This window comes from Hakea prostrata, chromosome 3 (assembly GCF_041222555.1).
Source record: "Hakea prostrata isolate BN-2017 chromosome 3, UWA_Hpros_2, whole genome shotgun sequence".
NCBI lineage: Eukaryota > Viridiplantae > Streptophyta > Magnoliopsida > Proteales > Proteaceae > Hakea > Hakea prostrata.
The window spans coordinates 5404499-5430098 of NC_142602.1; the positions used below are offsets into that span (position 1 = coordinate 5404499).

Consider the following 25600-nt stretch of genomic DNA (forward strand, 5'->3'; position numbering starts at 1 on the left):
ATGAGCAAAAGTGCATTAAAAGATACTTGTTATCTCTTCACGTTTTGTGAATCATGCCGTTTTTCTTTTGTTTATAGAGAACGTAGTTCTGTAGCAGATTCTTTAGTTCAGAAGGCAGTCAAAAGTCTATAGGAAAGATTGACTAACCATGTTCTAATCCTTGGGTTTCAGAGTTATGTAATTCTGAGCTCAGGCGCTATTCCTGCACTTTCAAACAATAACTTCATTGCTTCTTATTCTCTCAATAAAAGAAAAACAAATAAATCGTTCATTGGCCAAGTATGAATTGATCGAGTCTGTAAGAGTGGACTTTCGATGAAATCGAAAGCTCTTACAGTAAATCCCTCTTAATCAACTTAAAGATTACGTAAGAGCGTACGCAACAGAAGCTTCTTAAATTGAAATTGCAGGCTTGACTTTCGTTAACGACGAGGCCAAAATCCAAATACAAGTTGGTGAAATAAGTTTATTTTTCTTACCATCCAAGCAGAGAAAGTCAAACGCATGGGACAATTGACTGCCACCCAAACATGGCAATAAATTTCCTGTAAATTCCACCAAACATATTTAACAACTGAAACTGTCCATAAATTAACATCACAAGGGAAGACCACAAATAAACAAAACATAAAAGAATGGAGTTGTTGAATTCTTCAACTCAAATTTTTTATTATCAAGTAGGAAAATTCAATATAAAGGTATTAATGAAGTGAATTAATGTTTTACATGATCGAAAAAACATGAGATTATTCTTAATAGTTCTTGTCAGTGGAACCTAAATAAGGATATCAGTATAGTCGTTGCACCGGTAAAGAGATTGATCGAATCGTTTAGAAGAGCATCATAAAGAATATTATAAGGAATTCTGTCTAAAGGCAAATTACATGTGACCAAATGGCATTCTTTTTTCTCATAAATAGCCTGATTTTGATTGTAAACAAAGATATATAGATTTATTTTAATTTGATGATTTTAAATAATGTGCAAAATCATATAAGATCTCAAAGTTAGTCAATATAGTATTATTTGAAAAAATTCAATGATTCTAGAACTCAACTATCAAACATATTATTATTATTTTTTTTGGTCTAAGAAGATACACTTCATATATAATAAAGTCACAATCATGTTATCACAATCCAAGACCATTGTATTGGAAATATTGCTTTTGTTTAGAGAGAAGCATTGCGGACTCTTCTCTTCAAGTAATTAAATGATTGTTGAAGAAAAAAATACTCTTATTAGTAAGAAAACAACAGCCCTCCAAACTTTGTCTTGAAATACATAATAATCTCATTAAGTAATGTGAAAGCCGCCCTCCAAGTAAGATATTTTTGTTTATTATCTTTTCCCTCCCTCTCCGTTTATGCTTGAATTCTCATAGAAAAAGTTCAGATTTTATGAAAGAAGAGGGAAAAAATTGCAACAATATTTACCGTTCTTTATTAGGTCTTGTTTTTGTTGTTTGATATCTTGTAAGGATGTTTATAGCCTACCGTTGTCCTTGACAAAATGGATCACTTTTAATAACAGGTGTATGGTAAAAACCAAAAGCAAAAAAGCCTATTAGCTAGCACACTTTGGTTGGACGGTTCTACTTTACTCTTTTGCTACCATTTTTTTAGGGGTATAAAACCCTAATTTGAACCGGTGGAATCCTTTCAATGAGCTAAATAGTTTATACGTCAAAATAGAAATTGGGATCAAATAACACCATTCTCATGCCCTTGCACCACACATTTAGGAGAGAGCATGTCTCTGAACATCAATAAGATGAACCCCCCTTGAATGAATTGTGGCAAGATATCAAGATAGTGGTATCTTCTACCTCCCTTACTCCCTTGCTCTCCTTGAATTTTTTTTTTTTTTTTTAATCTCCTGACTCTGTTTATCTTTCAAATGATGCTCCATTAACCTTTTTAAACATTTTAGGGAACCTAAGTAAAGCCCAATTATATTTTATCAATGGACCAGACTTGGTTCAACATCAGGACCCAAGCCCAGTTCATGGACTGAAAAATAAAGCCCAAGCTGTTGAACTATCTTGATTCTTGTTTGCTTCCTGTAACCGTTGTACAGACTCATTGGTATGGATAATGATCTTGAAACTTCCATACCAACTCCAAATCTTAATTTTCACTGTCTCTATCAGGGAGTTCCACCACCCACTTGGGAGTTTCATGAACGCAAAAATTCTGATTTCACTAATATAAATTCACCTGCATATTAGTCTATAACCTGATGAGTTCCAGAAAGCCCACCAACTAATTTTTTTCTCTTCTATCAGAAAATCCAATTTAACCATCCATAGGTGTCCAAGTGTAGGAAGAAGTGGACTGATTGGCTGAAAGACAAATCAATCTTTTCCATGAGACTCGAAGGGCTCTTCACTGCGTCAACCATGACAACTGCCTGAGAATCTAGATCTTTCATGAATGAACCAGAAAACAGATATGAACAAAGGACCCATATGCCAAGTAAAATGAAAGCGCTGGAACATCCCATTTCTCTGATCGACCCACCTCATCTCAAAGATAAATAACTGGGAAAGAGATCTTAAGACTTAACTTCGACTGGTGAAAAATAACAACAGAAACTCCACATCACTCAGTGTTCCAAACTTTCAGTTTCAAAATTTGGAGGATCTCATCAAATCCAGTGGAGGAAAATGTCTCCTGCCCTTTCTTTTTCGGTTGGCTACCAGCCAATCTGCAAATTTTCTGATCTTTCCAAGGAAACCCAGCTCCAGAAAGCCATAACTAAAGAAAACCCATATCTTAAAAGCCCTTCTGATGCCATATCCAGTAGGAGAAAGTTATTAACATCTACTGGTTTGGGTTTAGTAGGTGGGGGATCAGCTCTAGTTCAGCCTGCTCAAGCTGGACCAGAGCCCCCTGCAGATTCCACTTCAAATAGAATGTCATACTCGAGATTCTTGCAGTACTTGGATGAAGGAGCTGTGAAGAAGGTAGACCTGTTCGAGAATGGGACAGTTGCAATAGCAGAGATCTTTAATCCTGCACTAGACAAAATCCAGAGAGTAAAGATACAGCTACCTGGATTGCCTCAAGAGTTGCTGAGGAAATTTAAAGAGAACGATGTGGACTTCGCAGCCCATCCAATAGAGGTCAACATGGGGGCAGCTCTTCTTGATCTGTTGGGAAATTTGGCCTTCCCATTGATTTTGCTCGGGGCTTTACTTTTCAGAGGATCAGCTGCTAATAATCCTGCGGGACCCAATTTGCCATTTGGATTGGGAAGGTACAAAAACGAGTTACCACAGAATACCATGCACACATTTCTGAAAGTACAAACACAACACACACCACACACACACGCACGAGTACTGACACACCACAGACAATTTGCTTGCCACTGGGTTCAAGGGAATTCAAACACTACATCTCAGACTCCACTTCTCAAGTTGATATTTTTTATCAAAACAAGAAATGAAAGAATAGGGATTTTCTTTGAGATTGAAGTAGAATGGAAATTCCAGAACTAATTTTATTGAGATTGAAGCTAACTCAAAGCTCTAAGCTAGCAAGTTAGGTAGATATATCACAAGAAAGCCAACAGAGAAAACAGGAACTTTCCTACAGAGGCTGTGAAACACTATTAGGCAGTTGGCTCTTCAGTGCATATCAGTGACTCAGATTAATATAGTTGAGGATCCTGAGAATCTAATAATGAATCTGTTTACCCCTACCAATTTGGCTTGTATAAAGCCAATTGGTCTTATTGTGCTAGAGTGTCATATCACAGAGAGCAATAGGAGCAAATGGACCTCAACTTCAGCTTTTCCAAATATAGCTATAGGTTGGATGGCTTTGAACTGTAGGAATATTTCAAGAGGTTCAAAGAATGCTTAATATTCAGTTACACTCTGTTCTTCTTTAGTTTCTGACTCTGCAACCGTTAACATCACAGAAACAGTAGGTGTCCCTAACAAAAATGTAACATGCCTACAGGAACAAGGCTAAATTTGAGATGGAACCCAACACTGGAATTACATTCGATGATGTAGCCGGAGTTGATGAAGCTAAGCAAGACTTTCAAGAGATTGTTGAATTCTTAAAAAGCCCAGAAAAGTTCACAGCAATTGGAGCAAGAATTCCCAAAGGTGTTTTGCTAGTTGGCCCGCCTGGGACTGGGAAGACCTTGTTGGCTAAGGCCATTGCTGGAGAAGCTGGAGTCCCTTTCTTTTCACTATCTGGTTCAGAGTTCATTGAAATGTTTGTTGGGGTGGGGGCTTCAAGAGTGAGAGACTTGTTCAACAAAGCAAAGATGAATTCACCATGCCTGGTTTTCATAGATGAGATAGATGCAGTAGGAAGGCAAAGAGGAACTGGAATTGGAGGAGGAAATGATGAAAGGGAGCAGACACTGAATCAGTTGCTCACTGAAATGGATGGGTTCAGTGGGAATACTGGAGTGATTGTCATTGCTGCTACTAATCGACCTGACGTTCTTGACTCAGCTTTGCTCAGGCCAGGAAGATTTGACCGACAGGTAATTATCATTTCTTATCCGAGCTTTGTGAGCTAAACATGGCTTCTCATAAGCATAAAACACGCATATGAAGGAACTGAAACCTTATCAAAGGGTACCTGATTAAATTATCATATTTATATGTCCTGGACATTTAAAATACTGCCAGTTATCTTCATAGTTGTCACATCATCTGGACAAACCGAAGCAGTGGACGGGGTGGAAAGGCAAAGTAAAACATTGCAGTTCCAACAGACTTAACGTGGTAAAACCAAGTCTGATGATACGTAGTACTGGCTCTGAGCGAAGACCTGTATTCCAAATCCTGCCCTGCAGCCTTCACCTCAGAATTAGTACATGAAAGTTTACGATAAATTGCAATGGTTAATCATAGAAATGTTCAAAACTCTTTTTTTTTTTGGGCTTATAATAGGACCAATTAGTAGACCTTAAAATTTTTTTCCAAAAAATTAGTGATGTCTTTCTTTGTTTTCTTCACAGGTCACTGTAGCATTGCCAGATGTAAGAGGAAGAGAAGAAATTCTGAAGGTCCATAGTAAGAACAAGAAGCTAGATAAGGCTGTATCTCTTGGTATTATAGCCATGAGGACACCAGGATTCAGCGGCGCAGACCTTGCAAACCTTATGAACGAAGCTGCCATTCTTGCTGGCAGGAGGGGCAAACAGAAGATAACAGTGAACGAAATTGATGACTCAATTGATAGAATTGTTGCCGGAATGGAAGGAACCAAGATGACTGATGGGAAGAGCAAAATTCTTGTGGCTTATCACGAGATTGGGCATGCCATTTGTGCGTAAGTTCACTGTCACATTACATGGAATTTCATTTTGTAAGTCAGAATATTCTATTCTGTTTTTTGTGTGGAGTTTCTTAGAGTCTGCTTTGCCATAGCTTTTAGGATTTCAAAGTCATTTGTCTGCTTTACTGATCTTTTTTAAGGCCCTGTTTCCTGGGAGGCCACCACAAGAAGGCCTTCCTTGGTTGGTTCAGTTCCAAAGTTTTATATACCAGGAAAAGCATTCTCCACAAAGGACACAACCAAGGAGAAATTTTTTGAAGAGCCCCCCAAAAAAGTGACACTATGGCAGTTGTAAATAGTATTTCTGAAACTATATAGCTAAGAGTGTTGTTGTTTACCTCTTAAACAGGACATTAACCCCAGGGCATGACCCAGTACAGAAGGTTACCTTGATACCTAGGGGGCAAGCCCGTGGGCTTACTTGGTTCATGCCCGGTGAAGATCCAGCTCTCATCTCTAAGCAGCAGCTCTTTGCTAGAATAGTTGGGGGTCTTGGCGGACGTGCAACAGAGGAAATAGTTTTTGGTGATCCAGAGATTACAACTGGGGCAGCTGGAGATCTGCAACAGATAACTCAGATAGCAAGACAGGTAGGTCCCTTGGGAATTAGTTCTTGGTATCAATTATGTAAAAATATATCAAATTGAATTTCTAGATTTACTTGATACTATCTTCTCCTGCCAGATGGTAACCATGTTTGGAATGTCTGAGATTGGGCCATGGGCAATGATGGATCCAACAGTACAAAGTAGTGATGTAGTACTGAGGATGCTAGCGAGAAATTCCATGTCAGAAAAACTTGCAGAAGATATTGATAGATCAGTAAGAAGGATAATTGACAGTGCGTATGAAATGGCAAAAGCCCACATTAGGAATAACCGGGAGGCAATTGATAAGCTAGTTGAAGTTCTTCTAGAGAAGGAAACCATTACAGGAGATGAGTTCAGAGCAATCCTATCAGAGTTCACTGACATTCCTTTGGATAACATCAATAGAAGTTCTATCCGTGAGCTGATCTCAGCTTAAGCTTACCAGCCAATGCATACTACTTGTAAGATAGACATCCACTGTAATCCACAATTAGAAATCCAGTACTGAATAAGCAAAAGAATGGACATATTCTCTCATAACATCTACCTTCCCCACCCCCCAGCCCACACACTCACGAACACAAAAACTGACAAGGAAAACAACCACCTCATCTCAAAAGAGCTCTCACCAGTCTGAAGTACTGTATATAGAGACTCTACTTTCCATCCAATTAAAATGCTCATGTGACTTCTACCTAGTTTTATCAACCCATATGTATTTAAAAGAAGCTAAGTAACTGAAGAATGAAGTGGGGAAAAGATGCATGGCTAACAGGTGAAAACATCATTCTTTGTTCCGCAACAGAAAGAAACATGAACATGCTGTAATTTTGCATCAAATAAATTTTTCTATGTATGTCCACGACAACTTATTTGTAACAGTCCAACAGCTTTTACAAAGAATCGACTGTAGAGCAGTATTATCAGTAATCTCTGATGAATGGAAGAAACATCAAACAGTTACCAATTTCAGAGTAAAGAATAAAACATTTGTGATAATATTACTATGATAAAAAGCAACAATGTAAATCATCTATAGTTTCCTGCAACAATAACAAAAATTAAAGGTTTTACAGCTCCCGGTGGCGGATTTAATGAAGTATTTCTGGGGTACTACTGAGAAGATCAGAAGAGGACAGAAATCAATATTTCCTTACATATAGAAGAGACTATCCGATTGCAAAGCCCTATAAGAAATCTAACCCACCTAATGGTGAAGTATCAAATATAGAGTCATCCCGAACATCCCTGAAGCGCTCGAAAGGTCCTGTCCGTACATGGATACACCCACAGCATGAGTACATTGCAGTAACAAAATTTGAAAATTGGAAGCATCTTCATGTCATTTTCATCGATCTGAACGTTCCTGGAGTACAAATCAAAGGGGGAACATCCGTTTTCAGACCACAAATGGTGCAGAGTTGCATGACACAGCACAGGTCCAGAGCTTGTCGCATTCGAGCATTACGATTATATCAAGAAATCAAAATGTTCCAACCAACGGTTTCTCGGTTAGGCATTTCATTGAACACTTGTCAAGCCTCCCAACCATTCTCACAAGTTTCACAGAAACCCATCATGGTGAACAGGAGAAAATTTGAAGGCTCCATTGCTCCAATTCGCAAAACCCACTTCTAGAATTCCCAAATTCCCCCACCGATCTCAGACCTCCTCGTCCTCCACCCTTTGAAATCATTCATTTATTTAGGAACTTCTTGGGTAACTAGATTATTGGTAGAACTGAAACGAGTAAAGCTCCACTTTTCCAAAATTAAATGGATGGGTTCGATTTAGCGTAAAACTCTTGCACCGAATCCAACTGAAACATTTAATCCAAAGTAACCGTTTAACAACCTAAATTTATTATAATTTGATACTTTTAACTTATGGATAGGTTATTTGATTAATAACTAATTTTCCTTTTCCGATGTCGTCGGCTCTTGTGCGACGCCTCTTTTTCTTACCCTTTTTCTGGGTGAGTTCTTTTCTCTCTTGCTCATTCTTTAATGCTCACTGCGATATTCTGTGGTTCTCTGATAGAAACCCTAGTTTGATCAATTGCATGTGGGAGAGTGACAAATGGATTAATTTACTCAGGAATAAACATGAAAAATCACTTGAAATCGACAATGGACACAACGTCACAACGTGCATAAATCTGAACTTCCACAACTAGAATTACATAAAAACATATAAACAAGGTTAGAACTCGTGCTTTACTCCCTTTTCACTTTGTCCATCTCCATGCATGCATGACCTGGTGGTTGTAGCAGACAAATCCCAACCCGCCTCCACCTTCTCTTCCGTAAGCCTTCTCTTCTTATAGTTTGCCTTGAAACAGGCTTGCCTAAGCCTTTTCGTTTTCCCATCTAGTTGAATGTCTGGGATCTCTTCCACTAGCTTCTTCTCTTGTTCCAATAGCTTTACTGCATTTCTCAGCTTTGCTTCACTAATTTCTCCCTTCTCCCCCATTTCCTGCTCAGTGCTCACGTAACGTATCTCATATTAATGAATAAATCATAATGAGAGAGAAAAAGAGAGAGAAAGAGTGAATTAAGACCAGAACAGCAAAAGGAGGACCCCATCATATATACCTGAATGTTCTTGATGAGGGTTTGCAAGCTTATCAACTTCCTGTGAGGCCATCTACAAACGCCCAACTCCCTGCAACGCTTCTTCAGTAGAGTTAAGCCAATATTTAGCTCTTTTGCTGCCTGGGTGATTGGCATGTAGAAATAGCGAGATATGACATTCCGAGTCAAATCATTTGGACTACTAGTATTCCTCTCTTCTTTGCACCTCTTCAACTTCTTTGGTTGCTTCTCTTTCATTTGATATTCCCCAACTTCTTTACCACTATTGTAGGGCACAATCTCTTCAAGGGACTCGTATTTAAAGCTGGGTACTTCACAGATTCTACCACTATTTCCATATTCATGAAAGATCTCTGCAAACCCATGATGACCTAAAGAAACCATAAAACTTAGTAGAAAATTTTGAAAGCTTAAAATACAATATTGAAGGAGGATTGCATGACCACCTGGATAAGTACCGAAGCCTTCAATTAAAGGTTCAGTGAGGAAATCAAAGCCTTCTTCACCACTTTTGTAGGACAAAAGCTCTTCATGGAACTCATACTTAACGCTGGGTTCTTCACACACTCCACAACTATTTCCGTATTCAAGGAAGATGTCCTCTGCGAAACCATGAGAGACCAAAAGAAACCATAAAAACCTAGTTAGAAGATTGTAGAAGTATAAAACACAATCTCAAAGGAGTTACCCGAGCACCTGGATATGTAGAGAAGCCTTCAATTAAAGGGTCAGTCAGGAAACCGAAATCTTCGTCCATGGGAATCACATCCAATATGTTGTCTTCAATAGAGAATTCCCATTGCCAACTAAGTGGAGTACCATAATACCCACTTCAAAAAAATCAAGAGGAAACAGATGAAGAGTTATACCCAAACAAAGAAACAATAAGAGAACTGTAATCAGGAAGAAAAAAAAGACTGTCCTCTTACCTGAAATATTCTAGTGGGGATTGTTGATCGAAAAACATGAATGGGTCTTTTTCATACAACACCATTTCATAACCTGCAAAGTTTCTGAGAAAATACTGGTTATACTGGTTATCCATGATTGAGGAAACTGTAGATGAAAACCCTGAGAAAGAAGGTCATATGTAATGTAGAGAGAGCTAAGAGTGAGGGATGTACCTGTCCATGGTTGGGAATCGTGCGCCGTCTCATGGATAAAAACGGCCATAGGGGACTGATTTCTGATGGAAGTATGGGAGTTACACGAATGATAAATACTACCGTGTAGATATTAATTTGTGGAAATTAATGATGAGATTAGCGGATTATCCTGAAACTGTTCCATCTCTCATGCCCATTTCCCTCTCTCAGTTAATTATCACCACTCATACTAAACTGATTACAAGAAGAGAGAGAGAGAGACTATTAGGTAATAACTGGTCTAGAATCTAGAAGAGTGCACCATGCAGTAAAGCAGTAATGGAGATTTTCTCAAGTGGGATAGGTTAATTTATCATTCTTCCTGCAAATTAGTAACGTGTTTGCATTGAATCATCATAGACTTACTGAACTGGGCTGGCATTGGTCATTGAAGTTTATTGGGAATTAGAGATTGTGAGCATGGGCGGCTTGTGGTTTCCTTCAGCCACCAAGCTTCAGCAGAAGTAGAGCAGAAACAAGAAATTATTTCCTAGCTAGCTACGCCGGTCACAACTTCAATTCGCCTGGCGTGCATGGAGTAGTAACTAAATCATACTGTTGCATCATCATGAAGGCTTCGTTTTGGACTTTGGAAAACAAAATCAGTTTAAATTTTTAGAAAAGGATTCGGCTTTAGTTTGTACTTAAACTTTGATTCTGTCCTACAATAGAACACATAAGACTCCCACAATCAAAATTGATACTCAGACCTTATTACTGAACAACGCATTACTATAGCTTATAAGAAGAAAAGCGCAGAGATATCTTTTGGAAAGCAGCAGGAAAGACTATGTTCAATAGAGTTTGGATCTTTATCTGTCAAGGTAGAGGTTTGTGCTCCTCTCACACTTATCACTTATCTGTTACATTTCAGGAAGGGGTCTCACTTGAGTTATGACAAGATTAATCAAAGATGAGACTTCCAACAAATCTCCTTCTAATGCATGGTGAAAATGTATGAGAGGAGCAAACATAGACCTTTAACCTGACGGGTAGAGAATCCGAATTCCGCTTAATATCAGTTTCTTCTCTAAATGGCCTTGATTTATGGGAAATTTCAAGTTTTATTTGATGTGGATAAGCCGCTTAAGAGATTAATAACATTATTTTTTTTTATATTAAAATAAGTTTATTTAGAGGAAGAAACAAGCATTGAAGGGTTCGAATCCTTTAGGAGCTAGGGGCGCATAAACGGACCTGAAGAAAGCCACACACAAAAAAGAAAAAAAAAAAAAAAGCACATTAACAACCCTAGATACATACTGAAAGGAACAGGGAGAAAAAGTCTCCCTAAGCTCCAAAATCCCATCCACCAGAGCCTGGGTCTTAACTGGGCCAGGGCCCATCACACCATTGATACAATTTACCGCATCCTGGCAATCCGAGAGGACTTTAATGTCCTTAACATGGTGTAACAAGGCCCATAGCAGCCCATCCCTCATAGCCACTCTCTCTCCTTCGACAGCCCATTTATAGCGTTATTTAGAAGGAACATAATGGAGGATGGAGTTATACGTTAAATACTTCAATTATAGTATTTTTTTTTTTGGGGTAAAATTAAATTTATAGTTAGAACTTAGAAGAGCTAAAAGTTGGAATTTTTTGTTTTTTGTTTTTTGTTTTTTGTTTTTGTTTTTCTTTTGCTCAAAAAAAGTTGGGATTAGGATTGAAGGATATAATGGATGTCTCTCTTTCTGTAGAATATAATGGATGTTTCGCTCCAATATAATTTTTACTTCTTTTTCAGATTGACCTTCGTTATTTTCTTAAAGTTATTTAAACACATTAAAATTGAAAAATCATTCATTATTGAGTACCATAGCTTTACTGCTGAGTAGATCCTCACATAACTTCTGGAAGTTAGATCAAGACTTTATTTTTCTGGGTTTTTCAGATAAATTAATCAAGGTTCATGTACAGAGGACATCATCACATCACCATTTATCTTTATCGAAAAAATATCTCGCCAAATTATATTTTGGCAACTCTTATCTTTCTCTTCCTATATAGAAGGAAAGTTTTACTAGAGGGAAAAAGAGGGGGGGGGGGGAAACATGAGAATATTACCTAGACCACCATCCTCTTGCTTGCCCACTTTCACATCCCCCCCCCCAAAAAAAAAAAAATTAAGCATAAATATGCTCTACTTTATTAAAAAAAAAAAAGATAAATAAATGAAAAGTGTGATATTTTTCCTCCTATCTTCTCTGTATAATGGTATAAATCACAACAAATTCAAAATTTGAAGCCTTCAAATCTCTCTGCTGGGTGGTGACACTTGGGCAATCCACTGACTTCTGCCATGGCCACTCGCCCCCCAACCAGTCAATTTATGCAACTTCCAAGTTACCTCACCACACATAGAGAAGCCCTCATAGCCTTTACTTTCCCAAGGTGTTTCCTTGCATGAATGCACCATACTACTTTTATACGTCAGTTTTCATATTCTAATGTTAGTAAAATGGATCTTTATTCCCATGATGCAACCCTAATTGTTTCTACTATTTTATTGTGAAGTTGGATCATGAATTCATGTCTTATTATCAACCCAATTAAACTCAATTGCATATCATCCAAGCTAGTGTTGTTGGATACACAAATCATGTTTATCATGTGGTTCAACAGCTAGCTGTGCCTTATTTTGCCAAACTTAACATTAGTGGAATCTGAATCTGTAGCTTATGCTGTAAAAGTTTTTCTTTCCCATTTATTTAAACAGTGGAGGATAATTAGGCAGATCTGTTTGTAAACAATTAGGCTGATTAACAACTTTGTTTGTGTCATCGGATATGGTAGATCTCTTTTCACCCTCCACTATTTGGAGGGAAAATGAGAAGACATGATGATCCTTATGAGAGTCCTGAAAATTTCCCATCAAGCAAACAGACAAACAAATAAAGTTTGGTGTTGCTGCACTTACATGTTACATATTTGCAGGTATTCTTGAAAAAGTAATAAGGAAACATGCCAAGTGTCAAATGCATGTATATTCTTACCAAGCTTTAAATAAATAAAGAAGGAATTTCTTTATTGCTTCTAAGGTGAAGAGAGAGCATTCAGGACATCTCACCTTTGGTTTGGATAAGGAAAATATGCTCCGTTAGGGGTTTCTACACTTTCTGTCATAAAGAACTGAAACTTGATCATGTACTTGTGTAATGAAATACATGACACACTAAGAGCTACCAAAATAATTACTAGGCACAGACAACAAGTAAATTGCTTTGGTTTTCTTTTCTTTCTGAGATTAGAATAAGGAAACAATGAACCCCCAGAAAAATTTGAACATCAGATCACACAAGATGATTCCAATGTAGGACCCATAGAATCCAATTCTATACCTTCCAAGGGCACCCTGACAGTGTTCATACAAGTGACAACCGTTGGATGGGTTTTTTTTTTTTTTTTTTTTATCAAATGAGGATGCCACAGGATCCAAAATTCATGTGGCATAGGCAAAGAAGGGAAATAGAGTTTCTTACCCGAGCAAAATTGAAGGATAGTGATTTACCTGCACCATTTGGGGTCCCTGCAGAGGCTGAAAAGGAAAGCATGTTAAGAATGAAGGGGACAATCCAGATGGCCTTTAACTAGGGGAAACTTTTCAATATATGATTAGCATGAGCTTATCCTGTTGAGAGAAGTCAGTTTGTGGTTTGCTTCTTGTTCTTCTTTTTTTAATTTCCCCTTTTTGGATAGTATTACAACTCTTTTTCTTAGTTCTCCAGTTGCTTCTAACCTTGGAAGTCATTTACTGGTGGTGGCCTTATACATTACTGGATCAAGATAAGGCCCCAAAAGGGTGGGCAATCACAACAAAGCAGGCGAGCTTTGCGAGTGACTGGACTTGGAGAAGTGGAAGGTTCTTCAAGTGTTGTCTTCTTTTTTAATTGTTAATGTTGAGTTGAATGGATATCTACTCAACCTCAATTGCTCCTTCCAAAAGTTCATCAGGGAGATGGGCTCTCCTGCTTAAATAGCAGCTGCCCCTCTGCCATTGCCACTGTGAGCCTTCAATTCCAAGAGAGGAAATCCACAAGCAGTAGGAAGCCATGGAGAGCCAGAGCCAAGCACCGAAAGGGACCACCTTCCTCCTGACTTGTTTCAATGGGGTCAATGCATTGTCAGGTCTCTCTCTATGATTCTGTTTGCAGTAGTTCTCCTGTAAAGTAAATAAATAAATAAAAATGTTCCTTCAACTTGAATAATCATCATTTCATTATTTATTTATGTTATGCAGGAGTTGGGATATTATCAATCCCATATGCACTTTCTGAAGGAGGGTGGTTGGGCTTGCTGCTTCTTTTTACCATTGCAGCAGTCTGCAACTATACAGGTTTACTTATACGACGATGCATGGATGCTCATCCACTTATCAGAACCTATCCTGATATTGGTCAACTTGCTTTTGGAACCAAAGGAAGAGCCATAATATCCATATTCATGTATCTTGAGCTCTATCTGATTGCTGTTGAATTTTTGATATTGGAGGGTGATAATCTGGAGAAGCTGTTTCCAGACATGAATTTTGATGTTGGAAGCTTGAAAATTGGGGGAAAACAGGGTTTTGTTCTGCTTTCAGCCCTTGTAATCCTGCCCACAACATGGTTGAGGAATTTGGGTCTACTTGCCTATATCTCTGCTGGTGGAGTTTTGGCTTCCATTGTTGTTGTGGGTGCTGTTGCTTGGGCTGGTGCAATCGACCACGTTGGGTTTCATGAAAGAGGAAGTGTAGTGAATTGGGGTGGAGTGCCCACCGCTATCAGCTTATTTGCATTCAGTTACAGCGGTCATGCAGTGTTTCCTACTTTATGCACTGCTATGAAAGATAAAAGCCAGTTCCCAAGGGTAAGTATGGTACCTGCATCTCAGTTTGTTCCATTCTGTTAGGTAAACTTGTGTTTAGACTCTCCAATCAATCCAGCTCAGAGACGATGAATTCCCATTGATTTTTCTTCCTCCATGCAGGTGTTGGTCGTTTGCTTCGTTCTTTGCACCCTCAACTATGGAACAATGGCTGTTTTAGGTTACCTGATGTACGGACAAGGCGTTAAGTCTCAAGTGACATTAAATTTACCTGTTGGGAATATTAGCTCAAAGATAGCAATCTACACCACATTAGTCAATCCTTTCACAAAGTATGCAATAATGATCAGCCCAATTTCTGAAGCAATTGAAAACTGGCATCTGTTCCGAAACAGCAGGCCAATTAGCCTCCTCATCAGAACGGTATTGCTGATCAGCACTGTTGTTGTGGCGCTAAGCATTCCGTTTTTTGGGTACCTAATGGCATTCATTGGAGCATTTTTAAGTGTCATGGTCTCCATTTTACTGCCATGCATCTGCTATCTCAAGATTTACAAGGCTTTTAAGAGCTTCAGTTTAGAGTTGGTGATTATTTGTGGGATTTTGGTGTTGGGGACTGCAGTTGCAGTCATGGGTACCTATATTTCTCTTAAGCAGATTATAGCCCATCTGTGAAACATTTCAGCTCAAAATGTGGGTTAGCTATTTCTCTCGAAGTGTACTAACTCTTCAGGAATGAAAGTTTTGAGGAGAAGAAAAAATCTCATAAATTTTTATTAATATGAATAAACTTATTTCAGAATCAACTAGCCCTGGTACTGTATCATGATGTCAGGGAAAACTACTATATATGATCTTCATATGCAAGTAAAATCCATCAACCAAGGAACCGGTAAATAGCCCCCAGAGTGTACCATGGAATCATCCGTGGACATAATTTTCAGGGGTGCATCAGCCAAGCTCAACACATCTTTGTTGCCATCTTCATTCCTTCAACTCTCACCACCCTCTACGCATTTGCTGCCTACTTCCTCAACCCAACGTCTCTGTAGAGGTTTCCGGCCATCAAAAAATTCCCACTCCTTTCATTTCTAACTCAAGCAACTTGTTTCAGACCTTCAGTGCATGTTTTATACTATCATCAGGTTCCTGCAGGGAATAAATTTCTTTCATACAACAGGATCAAGCTGAATAGGTCTTCAGAAAGTGAAATTATATGCCTCGGTAAGATGACCTGTGTGACCGAAGTTAATCAACCATGGAACCATAATCTATCATCGTAGTTTGTAGGTTCAGTGCTGTACACCTGCTTCATGTCAGGAAAGAAAAAACATGCATCGTCGCGCAAGATAATTGGCTAAATCGAGTAGTTCTTCATCCTGGAAGAAGGTCAACACCCTCTATTGCCTCGAAATCATAGCGCTCTACATCCAGACATTTCTCACATGCATTCTATCGAATACCAGCCAGGCATGAAATATTGAAATACAAATACATAACTCATAATTAAAGCGTGTTTTCACCTGACTATGCCCCACTTCTCCAAACTACGGTTGCCAAACAAACAGCAACACCACGCCAAGAGGCCTCAACTTTCTCAACCCATAGTCTCATTTAGTAACTAAGTATAAGTGGCGATGCAGGCATTCCAGGAAACTAGGTTCCTAAAATGCATCACATAAAACGTATGACATAAACATCCGAATCAGAAATTCTCTTCACAGCCCATACCTGTTTTGCCTCCTCTTCGAAGAGCCGAAAGGAGCAGGTTCGCCTTTAATAGATAGGGCAAGGAAACTTATTAGGACTTGGTTTTCGATTGTCAAACTCAATGACAACCAAGATGGCCTCACTAGGTGAATCACTTGCAGCTTAACCCCTAATAACTTTGGTTCCACTACTAAGAAGGTACAAAATTGACGTAAGTTCCTCGACCGCATATAGGTTCTCAGACTTGGAGAATGTCTCTAATGTGATTTCCTATAGCCGGAAAAATGAATATGAATTCCAGAGATTTCTTTCAGGAAACAATCCTATAGGAGAGAGAAATTTGTTAGAACGAAATGACATAAAGTGACTTTCAAATTACCGTTGGAGTAGCTTGGCGGGAAATAGAGGAAGACATTTTTTTTTTTTTCCTTTTCCCTCTCGGTAAAAGAGAGAGGAAGTTGTTATGGTCATAGGAACGAAAAAAAATAAATTCATTCTTACCCCCAAGAAGAAAGTAGAAATAAATTGATTTGCCATTGAAGATCTTCCTTTCTGATATAACAGCTGTATTTGACTGACGGGGAAGTGATTACTGAAGATGAGTCCGGATCACCTCTTGTCAGGGAGTACATACTTTTTTCTTCCTTCTTCACCCCCACAATAGTGATAGTAGGACAAAGCCCTCTCCGACGCTTCTTGACCACAAAAACCAGTGGAGCTCTCTGAAAAACACTTTTTGGAAAAAATTATAAAAAAAAAAAAAGAACACTTTTTTCATCAGTGGGACCCACTAGTTTTTGTGGTCAAGAATCCATGGGGGAACGAGGGGGAGAAGATCTGGATTCTGATAAGAGACTCATATAAGACCTACTAAAATTTTATTTTTAAATAATTTATTATAACTTAAATGTGAACCCAAGTCAAGCTCAGACAAGGAGGTAAATTAGACTCAACGGACAACTGATGACAGCTTATGTATCAACATCTTCGACATGACAGTCATCATCCTATGTATCAACATCTCTCAGGGGTGTAGGACAAAAATGATTCGCAAAGTAATTATTGATGGAGTTAAAAGTTGCCAAATTCCAAAGAATCAGATGTCAATTTATGTTGAATTGCTTCACACAGTTCTTGCAGCCTCATTCCCTACAGGAAGCAGTTCCAATACCAATTGATACAGAACAAATGCGTACAATCAGCCGTTTTATTATTTCACATTTTCATACCAATGAAAGCATTTACGAGCACAAATTTCTCATTCCATGGGTTAGTTTGCTCCTTCCTGTGTCTAGAGTCTAGACCCCACCAGCTTACCCAAGCTTGGTCGACGTACAAAGAAGGAATAAGTTGACAGTCCCCAGCAGCATCAATTGGACTGGGACGTTGTGAAATTCAGACGAGGATCCAAGCTTAACCTCAGCCTGCTTAATTGTGCAGCACTGAGTTACCTCAGTCGAAATGTAAAGTTATGGTTGAGATTATTTTTTTTTTTTTTTTTTTTGAATTTCAATGGTGTAGTTCAAAAAGTGAAAACCAAAAGTTGAGATTCAATCACAACCACCAGAAATAATCTGGACCACAGGCAGAATGTGCAGCACTGAAACTCAACCCATGTAAATATCATTTATATTTTCACTAAATTCGGTAATCTCAAAGCCTCATGGCAGGAATCAGGGTGTTGAAGTCATCCAAATAAAAATAATCCTCAAAGATGAATCAAAATCTTTGCACGCTTACGTATGATAGAAGAGGTAATGAAATCATAATCGTTCAATTTCTTTTTAAACTCTAAACCCTAAACCCTAAACCATAAATCATAAACCATAAACCATAAACATGCTAATGTCTTGATCGACCACCACCTCTTCCACGGCCACGCCCCCCTCTGCCTCTTCCTCCACCACCATGTCCACCTTTACCCTTAAAATTGGTTGCGGGTCCACCCAATGCCCTACTAGCATCTGAATTTGGCTTCATGTTCTCAGGCAAGGGGAGTATGTGATCCACACACTTCCTGAAGCTGAAGTCATCATCAGATTCGTCATGCCTGATGAGAAAGACACACCGGCTCTTCCATACTGGGTGGTAGCGAACCTGGAAAGCATCGACTCCTCCACCAAGCTTCTTGTCTGCCTCAGCATGACCTTTCTTCACTAAATCCAGCAACACCATGTACTCATACTGCAGAACAAAAGGAGAGATTTTAATTACAACTGGTTTGGACAAAAGCAAGCTGCTCATGAGAGGTAAACGAATAGTTGCAACTTGCAACAATTTAACATTGTAAATTAACAATTTAATGTAATTACGAAAGTAGATCAATAACAAAGCAAAGATTGAACATTTTTAGTAGTGAGCCAATCAACTAATCACTCCAGGCTGTTTGATCATCATTACTTAGAGAAGAGAATAACTTACAGAACTGGCATCTCATAAATTGCAGTGTTCACATCATAAACGTTAAACAGTTTATTACTTTCAACAAATATGTTGAGGAACAAGCAAGAAATGGGAGTTCCCTGTAGTAAAAGCAGCAATTAGTGTTACTTCCCAGTCATCAAATTTCATTAATAATTTCGCTTTAGGTCAGTTAACTCAGCCAATCAAACAGGGAAGTTTGAGCCCTTTACTGCTGCTTATTTCTGTTTTCCACCATAAAGTCTTGGTGGCCTCCCTATGTTTTGATGCATGAGAATTTAGACAATTTGGTTTTATAGATGTCACTTCTATTGTTAATGTTCTCCTCTCCCAGTACCCCCACCCATTGATACGTTCTCCCTCCTCTTATCCATTACATCAATTTGACCCACCACAGTAGATCCATCCACCAATCAACAGCACTTCAACTTTACATGATACAGCAGCGTACAATAAATCAATCATATTATATGTTACTAAAGAAAGGTATTAATTCAACCTACATGTATGATGTTCCTGCCACTCAATCTGAACACTGCTGACCGTTCACTGGGGGAAGCAAACTTCCTGGTTAGTCACAGTCACATGCACAAAAGAATGGAAAACCATGGAAGAGGGGGAAAAAAGAGAAGAATAAACAGGTATGTAAGCCAACTAGAGCCTTTTCTTTGCTTTTTGTGTGTATCAACATTAAGTTGTTTCCTGGGGTCTTAGTTTTTCTTTTCGGTCTTCTTCTTAAAGACCTTGTTCCCCTTTTCCTCTTTTAATATAATTATTTACTCATCAAAAAAACACATGTTTGTAAACTAGAGCTTCCCTTTGAACTCTTTCTATTGCTGGCTTGCAACCTGTTATTGATGGCAATCTTAAATAATTTTGAGGGACTCTCTCTCTCATTCAGTCACTTAAATAAGACCCCTGAATCGATAAAGATGCATCATGTAGCACTTGACCGGTAAACTTTTAACACTTCACTAGATTCCTAGCATGAATTTGCCTTTCCGTAAGACTCCCCCAATGTAAACTTTCCTTTTATGAAGATCCATAGAAATTAAAGTTGATTTCATCTTCTCAAAAAGCAGAGGATCAACAGAACACTGAATTCCTTGTGACTCAAGTAGTACAATAACAAAACCTAATCCCAACAAAATAGGATCAGCTAAATGGATCTATGGAAAGACTTAAGTATACGTAATAACAATAAAAGACAGTTACATGGCATTATCAACAAGAAGTCAGAAGAAAGCACCTCACTTGGAGTTTGCTACATGGATAATTGGATCCTTGCCCTCCAGTCAGTTTTATTTGAGGTCATGCTTGATACAAAACCTACATTATGCATGCCTTTCCCACCAGTCCTCCTATGGACATTTTAGGCCTACTTCCATCAAACATAGTAAAGCCACCTTAGATGACAATCCTGGAGCTTATCATGAATAGGTTCCACTCCCAAATCAGTTGTAATACCACCATCCTTTTTTTGATCCTTCCTAGTTTTGCTACACACCACTCAGCTATACTTAGTTCTTTATCTATAAGGTTTTCCTAACTGCCCAACATAGGTTTTCCTTAACTGGCCAACATGTCTATCCAATACATTTAAGTCATACAACAGGGGGTTGCTTTGATTGACAAGCTTGCAGATGCAGGGAGAGAAGGCCGCTCCAGTCTCAAAGATTACTAGTAACTGAACATATTTTCCAGAATAAACAAGGATTAGGATCAACAAAATCAACATGAACCTATTTAAATTTTTAACACAAAAAAAGACTGAACCATACCATAAATATTTGAGTTTTGGTAACATTGGCATTGGAAATGGAAAATGAAAACAAGAATATGAAAAGAAAAGAAATAAATCTCCAGTATAGGTATTTAAACAGCTTAAAATAGATGTGTGCTCAGAAAAGAACTCATATCCTTATACTTGGCTTATATAATGGTCCTCTACATTAAGAAAAAACCAAATCTACTTAGCCCAACCATATGACCCATTGGGGACTTATGGTCGAATAACATAAATGAAAAGTCATGATATTCACCCAGGTTCCCTTTTCCCTAGTTTCCAGGGTATGCATCACAGATGCAACACCAAGACCCCATGAAAGTTATTGGAGTATCAAACTTGTCTCCAATTTGAAATTTATTATGATCAAGTCACTCAAGTTTGACAACCAGCAAATAGGATAATTTATATGATTATCATTTCAACCAAAGCTCTTACAAAGGTACAGCATGGTAAGACATCAATAGATGTGCATGCATGCGAAGAAAAAAAGAAATAACTTCTACATACATCAAGAGCCAAAATATGGGTAATCATACATGTATTTAATTCCACGACAAAAATAATTGAGTTAAAAGAAATTACAGAAGCAAAACGAGGTTTGCAGCCAACGCAAAATATAAACACATCATTACATGAGTTGAGTAAAATTTTCCGCTTGAAGATACATATTAATTTCAAGTATATATTTCCAAGCATAGAAGGTCACCAGATCAGCAAAGAACATTACTAAAATTCCCTAATAAGATGCGGATTCGATATCAAATTAGGGAACAAAGTTTTCATGAAAAACGAAAACAGGGCTGCTACCCTTCTATATGAGTATGCAACTCGGTTTTCAATGTAAACTTTTCACCAAAAACAAGAAACTGACATTGACAGTGAACGGTTTCTCACATTATAAGAAAATTTTCACAAAACGTACGCCATCAAGCAACACGAAAAGAGATACTAAAGTAAATCATTCAAGAAGAGTAAAAGACCGCTACCTTGTTAACGTTAATATTGGGAGGCCAGTAATGGATGAAATTGAAGAAGTAATTGAACATCTCCTCCGACGAGTTGAAAGTCTTCGGACCGAGACTCACAGGACCAGATTTCTTTACTTCCTCACCTTCTTCTTGGGGTTCCTCTTTCTGATCGTCTTGCCCCAACTTCTCAAGGCGCGCTTCTTCGACGGACGTCTCGATCTTCTGTTTCTTCGAACCGCCGTCATCTTCTTCTGGCTCACAACCGTCTTCTCTCGCTCGCTTCGAATCCCCATTATAGGTATTCTCAGATGGCTGACCACCATTCAATTCCGGCTTTTCACCACCGTTGGCCTTGTGCTCTTCGGAGGAATTTGGATTTTGAACAGCCTCACTGGTTTCGACATCCATATCGATTTCATTCAATGCTGTCTTCTCTTCCTCGTCGATTCTCTGATTATCAGTTGCTTCCGCCATTCCTTCAATAGAACTACTTCACACACAGAGAGAGTGTGTAATGCAAAACCCTAGCGTTTTTAAACATCCCAGTATGGAGAAAGCTTCCTGGGCAACCGGGGTAGTGGGGGTAGTGGGCGTAGCGGTGTAGTGGCGTAGCGGAAATCTTGGGAAAATGGAAGATTTGAACCTGTTTCGCGGTTTTTACTAAATCAGACCAGTTTTGTAGTTGAAAGCGCTTTCAACCCCTGATGTAAGTACCGGTTTCTTTGAGTTTCCAAACGGGGGAAAACTGGAAGTTTGGACCTATTTTTCGGTTTTAGTAGACCAGACCAGTTTTGCAATTGAAAAGAGCTTCAAAACGCTACTCAAATACCGGCTTACTTGAGTTCCCTCGGGATCGTGGGCCTGGTGGCGCACATGGGAGAAGTGTCAATGGGCCGATTTGGGTCTGTACAGTAAATCCTAAGTTTTCTGAATCTTGTCAGGATTTAAGAATTTTCAACCCAAACCCTAACCTACCAAGGTTCTTCTAAACTGGATGAGTGGGCTCTGAGTGGTGGGTAGGACGATCCATAAAAAAGTTTGATGGCCCATTGGGTTCCACCGCATTTGGTGGATGCACTCACGAGAGAAGCGTTGGCGATTTAGGAGTCTATTAAATGGGCTATGGAGGCCCAATTGCAGGATATATATCCAATCAGACCACCTCACATGGGATTACACTGGTACTGGATCCAGACACACCCGGCCCATACAACATCCCGTCGATACTTGATGATATTAGAGCACACCACCCAGTCGTATCCCATGACACTTCTTCATCATACATTTTGTGTGGAGTTCATGTGAGATCCACTAGAAGTCTAGAAGTCTCACTCTTGAATTATTTTATCAATTCTATATGTGAGACTCCAACAAAATGTGTGGTAAAAAAAATAGGGAAGCACCCCAAGGAGAGAGGATCCAACCTCAAGCATTGATCCCATCGTTTAAGAGATGCTAAGTTTGAATGATGTTCTCAGGTAAACGAACAACATTGCATACTCCTTAATACAAAGGAGTATCCTTGTTTAGTAGGATGGATTTGCCTAGTCTCATTTAGTGGATTCAAATCCATTTGGCGTTTGAATGAAATTTCCCTTACCAAAAAAAGAAAGAAAATCTGCTATGGAGCAAATTGTATTCTATATCCATTTGGGGTTTGCTAGCTTTGAATGAGATTTTCCATAACAAAAAAAATCTGCTGGAGGGAATTGAATTCTATATGTAATATGTAAAGGATAGCAAGTCTCAGCAACGAAGGCAGATGGTTGCAACATTTACACAAGACCAAAAATTTCAAGCAAAGATCTGGAAGTACCTACAACTACAACCAATAAACCCATTAACATAATACCCACTATAAACACCAGCTCGCTACTCCATCTTCTATATGTTCCTGAAATTTTCAAGTAACACATGCATGGCAGTATAATTGAAACTGTGGAGCTTAGAAATGCTCCCACAAGTGCCATTAGAGACCCGAAGAATGGAACAATCAAAGCCACAATCACTGTACTTATCAATAAGGAACTCCGAATCAAGAGGCTTGTGGGCTTATTTTTGTAATTACATGGAAGCTTATTCTCAATAGCAGAAACGATTGGTGTAATCATCAATGCATACTTGGTTATTGGATTGATCAAAGTAGTGAATATTGCTATCTTCGAGCTAAGTTTCCCAGTTGGCAGGTTCAGTGTCAGCTGAGAATATATGCTTGATCCAAACATAAGATAACCCAATATAGCCATTGATGCATAACCCATAGTACAGACAACAAAGCAAACCACCAAGACCTGCAGCAAGGGACATGTTCAATTAGAAACCTAATGGAATTGAAAAAAAGAAAAGAAAAGCTAGAAATAGAACTACAAAGGGAAGCTGTTTGATTTGCAGACCTTAGAGAACTGATGTTGGTGCCTCATAGAAGTATATAAGGTGGGGAAAACTGGATGAGCACAATAGCAGAAAGCATATAAGCTAATAGCAGTAGGGATACCACTCAAATTCAAAATCCTTCCTTGTCGGTGAAACCCAACTCCATCAATTGCCCCAGTCCAGAAAACAGAGCAAATGATAACAAAGGAAGCCAGCACCCCAGTTGCAGAAACATAAGAGAGAATGCTCAAGTCTTTCAACCACACAGAAGGCAAAATGATGAGACTAACAAGTATGGTAAAAATTCCTCTTCCTCCAAATCTTATTCCTGCAACATCTGAGACCATGTTTGGGAACAGATTATACAAATTATCCCCTTCTAATATCAAGAATCCAGTTGCAACTAAATACAACTCTACATGCATAAGAACTGATATCACCATTCTCCCTTTGTGCCCAAATGCTAGTTCGCCGATTTCAGGGTAAGATCTTAAGCGGGTATCAAGATCCATGCATCTACGAATTAGCAATCCTGTGTAGCAAGTCGCAGTGGCAATAAGAAAAAGAAGTATCAAGCTCAACCATCCTCCTTCGTATAGTGCATATGGAACTGATAATATCCCAACCCCTGATAAATCAATCACAGTAATGGAATTTCAGCTTATAGTTCATCTAGAATTGGCTCAATGCATATACCCAAAAAATGTAGATTACTTGCTCGACAGGAAGCGGAGCACACCAAAATATTATATGGGTACTTCTGTAGATTATTTTTGTAGGATTTCGCCATAAATTTACTACTATGTCTGTTAGATCCTCAACAGTGGCAACTGGTGAACCCTAACTCGATGGCAAGGATTACGGTCAGAACAACTTCTAATTAGGGAATCATCTTTATAATCGTCCATCTTAAACCCAGAGAAAATTGTAAAAGAAAAGGCAAAAATAAGAATAATAACCAAACGAAATGGAAAATTGGAAGAAGAAGAACCTGATAAAGCATTGATCCCATTGAAGCAAGTATTGAAGAAGGAACTGTTGCCTGTACTACGAAGGCATTGGTTGGTTTCGATATCATCCTTAATCACTAGCGGCTGGTGTTCTTCTGCATCAAGCACGAGCGGCGTCGTTAAGGAATACCCGTCGTCGTCGCCCACTGCCATTACGATATTCATAGGAAAAGCAAGAGAAAATGATGAACAGGGCTACCGAGAGGAAGGAAGGAAAAGGAAGTCAGAAAAGGATGGCTTGGTAGGTGACCTTGTTTAGGGTAGCGTTGCATGATTTCAGGGACCTTCATTGTGGATCTCTCTCTCTGCAAACTCCAATGGCTATCCTTCCTTGAGAACACTTCCAAAGAGAGCTTCTTCAACTGATCATCTCACTCAGCCAAAGCGTGGGATTCATGAGTGCACGACTTTACTCGCCAATCAAATCTCACCGGAACAAACATTTATATCCCAACTCCCTAATTAGCAGGATTTGTGATTTTTTTTTTTTAGTTAATTATTTTTTTCTTGGTAAACTGGATTTTCCAAATTAAAAACGACTGTTCCTGGTTCTATTACTTCTCCACCGGGTCGAGTACCATGCTCCAGCTTCGATTTATTTCCCAGACATTCTTGTAAATTAAAATCATAAAAAAAAAGAGTTTGATCAGAATACTCTTCTCAGTGATCTATTCGATATTCTATCCATCTATTTATAATATTTTTTTCTCAATCTTAATTTTTTTTAATTAGAGTTTTACTTAGACTCAACTAAGTAAAAAAAAATCAATGATATCCCTCTATTTATAATATTTTTTTCTCAATTTTAATTCTTTAATTAGAGTTTTACTTAGACTTAACTAAATAAAAAAAATATCAATTTCATTCTTCTATTTATAATAT

The 25600-nt window shown here is 38.5% G+C and overlaps 4 protein-coding genes across 4 annotated transcripts; 2 read left to right on the plus strand and 2 right to left on the minus strand.

Moving 5' to 3' along the window:
• Window positions 1-2501: 2501 nt before the first annotated feature.
• FTSH6 (FTSH protease 6) lies at window positions 2502-6519 on the plus strand. Its single transcript, XM_089146899.1, has 5 exons — window positions 2502-3261; window positions 3972-4512; window positions 4993-5306; window positions 5662-5902; window positions 5997-6519. Exons 1-5 carry the CDS (start codon window positions 2669-2671, stop codon window positions 6336-6338), a joined length of 2031 nt encoding a protein of 676 aa, XP_089003025.1. The 5' UTR covers window positions 2502-2668; the 3' UTR covers window positions 6339-6519.
• A 7139-nt stretch (window positions 6520-13658) lies between these two features.
• Window positions 13659-15247, plus strand: LOC149020290 (amino acid transporter AVT1I-like). Its single transcript, XM_089148402.1, has 3 exons — window positions 13659-13769; window positions 13882-14489; window positions 14610-15247. The coding sequence occupies exons 1-3, from the start codon at window positions 13694-13696 to the stop codon at window positions 15120-15122; spliced, it is 1197 nt and encodes a 398-aa protein (XP_089004528.1). The 5' UTR covers window positions 13659-13693; the 3' UTR covers window positions 15123-15247.
• Window positions 15248-17949: 2702 nt separating this feature from the next.
• On the minus strand, window positions 17950-21930 carry LOC149020291 (DCL-like protein). Its single transcript, XM_089148403.1, has 2 exons — window positions 21354-21930; window positions 17950-18341 (listed from the first exon to the last, which is right to left on the minus strand). The coding sequence occupies exons 1-2, from the start codon at window positions 21807-21809 to the stop codon at window positions 18000-18002; spliced, it is 798 nt and encodes a 265-aa protein (XP_089004529.1). The 5' UTR covers window positions 21810-21930; the 3' UTR covers window positions 17950-17999.
• Window positions 21931-23045: 1115 nt separating this feature from the next.
• Window positions 23046-25120, minus strand: LOC149020292 (amino acid transporter AVT1I-like). Its single transcript, XM_089148404.1, has 4 exons — window positions 24969-25120; window positions 24700-24864; window positions 23729-24336; window positions 23046-23626 (listed from the first exon to the last, which is right to left on the minus strand). The coding sequence occupies exons 1-4, from the start codon at window positions 25006-25008 to the stop codon at window positions 23111-23113; spliced, it is 1329 nt and encodes a 442-aa protein (XP_089004530.1). The 5' UTR covers window positions 25009-25120; the 3' UTR covers window positions 23046-23110.
• Window positions 25121-25600: the final 480 nt, after the last annotated feature.

Excerpts from the sequence above, each read along its gene's own strand:
- FTSH6 (XM_089146899.1), top strand. The coding sequence starts at position 2,669 with ATGTCTCCTGCCCTTTCTTTTTCGGTTGGCTACCAGCCAATCTGCAAA. Across the intron at positions 3,262-3,971 it reads TTGCCATTTGGATTGGGAAG|GAACAAGGCTAAATTTGAGA; the intron begins GTACAAAAACGA and ends ACATGCCTACAG. Across the intron at positions 5,307-5,661 it reads ATTGGGCATGCCATTTGTGC|GACATTAACCCCAGGGCATG; the intron begins GTAAGTTCACTG and ends CCTCTTAAACAG.
- LOC149020290 (XM_089148402.1), top strand. The coding sequence starts at position 13,694 with ATGGAGAGCCAGAGCCAAGCACCGAAAGGGACCACCTTCCTCCTGACT. Across the intron at positions 13,770-13,881 it reads TGGGGTCAATGCATTGTCAG|GAGTTGGGATATTATCAATC; the intron begins GTCTCTCTCTAT and ends TATGTTATGCAG. Across the intron at positions 14,490-14,609 it reads ATAAAAGCCAGTTCCCAAGG|GTGTTGGTCGTTTGCTTCGT; the intron begins GTAAGTATGGTA and ends TCCTCCATGCAG.
- LOC149020291 (XM_089148403.1), bottom strand. The coding sequence starts at position 21,809 with ATGGCGGAAGCAACTGATAATCAGAGAATCGACGAGGAAGAGAAGACA. Across the intron at positions 18,342-21,353 it reads CCAATATTAACGTTAACAAG|TATGAGTACATGGTGTTGCT; the intron begins GTAGCGGTCTTT and ends TTTGTTCTGCAG.
- LOC149020292 (XM_089148404.1), bottom strand. The coding sequence starts at position 25,008 with ATGAAGGTCCCTGAAATCATGCAACGCTACCCTAAACAAG. Across the intron at positions 24,337-24,699 it reads TGGGATCAATGCTTTATCAG|GGGTTGGGATATTATCAGTT; the intron begins GTTCTTCTTCTT and ends TTGATTTATCAG. Across the intron at positions 23,627-23,728 it reads ACCAACATCAGTTCTCTAAG|GTCTTGGTGGTTTGCTTTGT; the intron begins GTCTGCAAATCA and ends CCCTTGCTGCAG.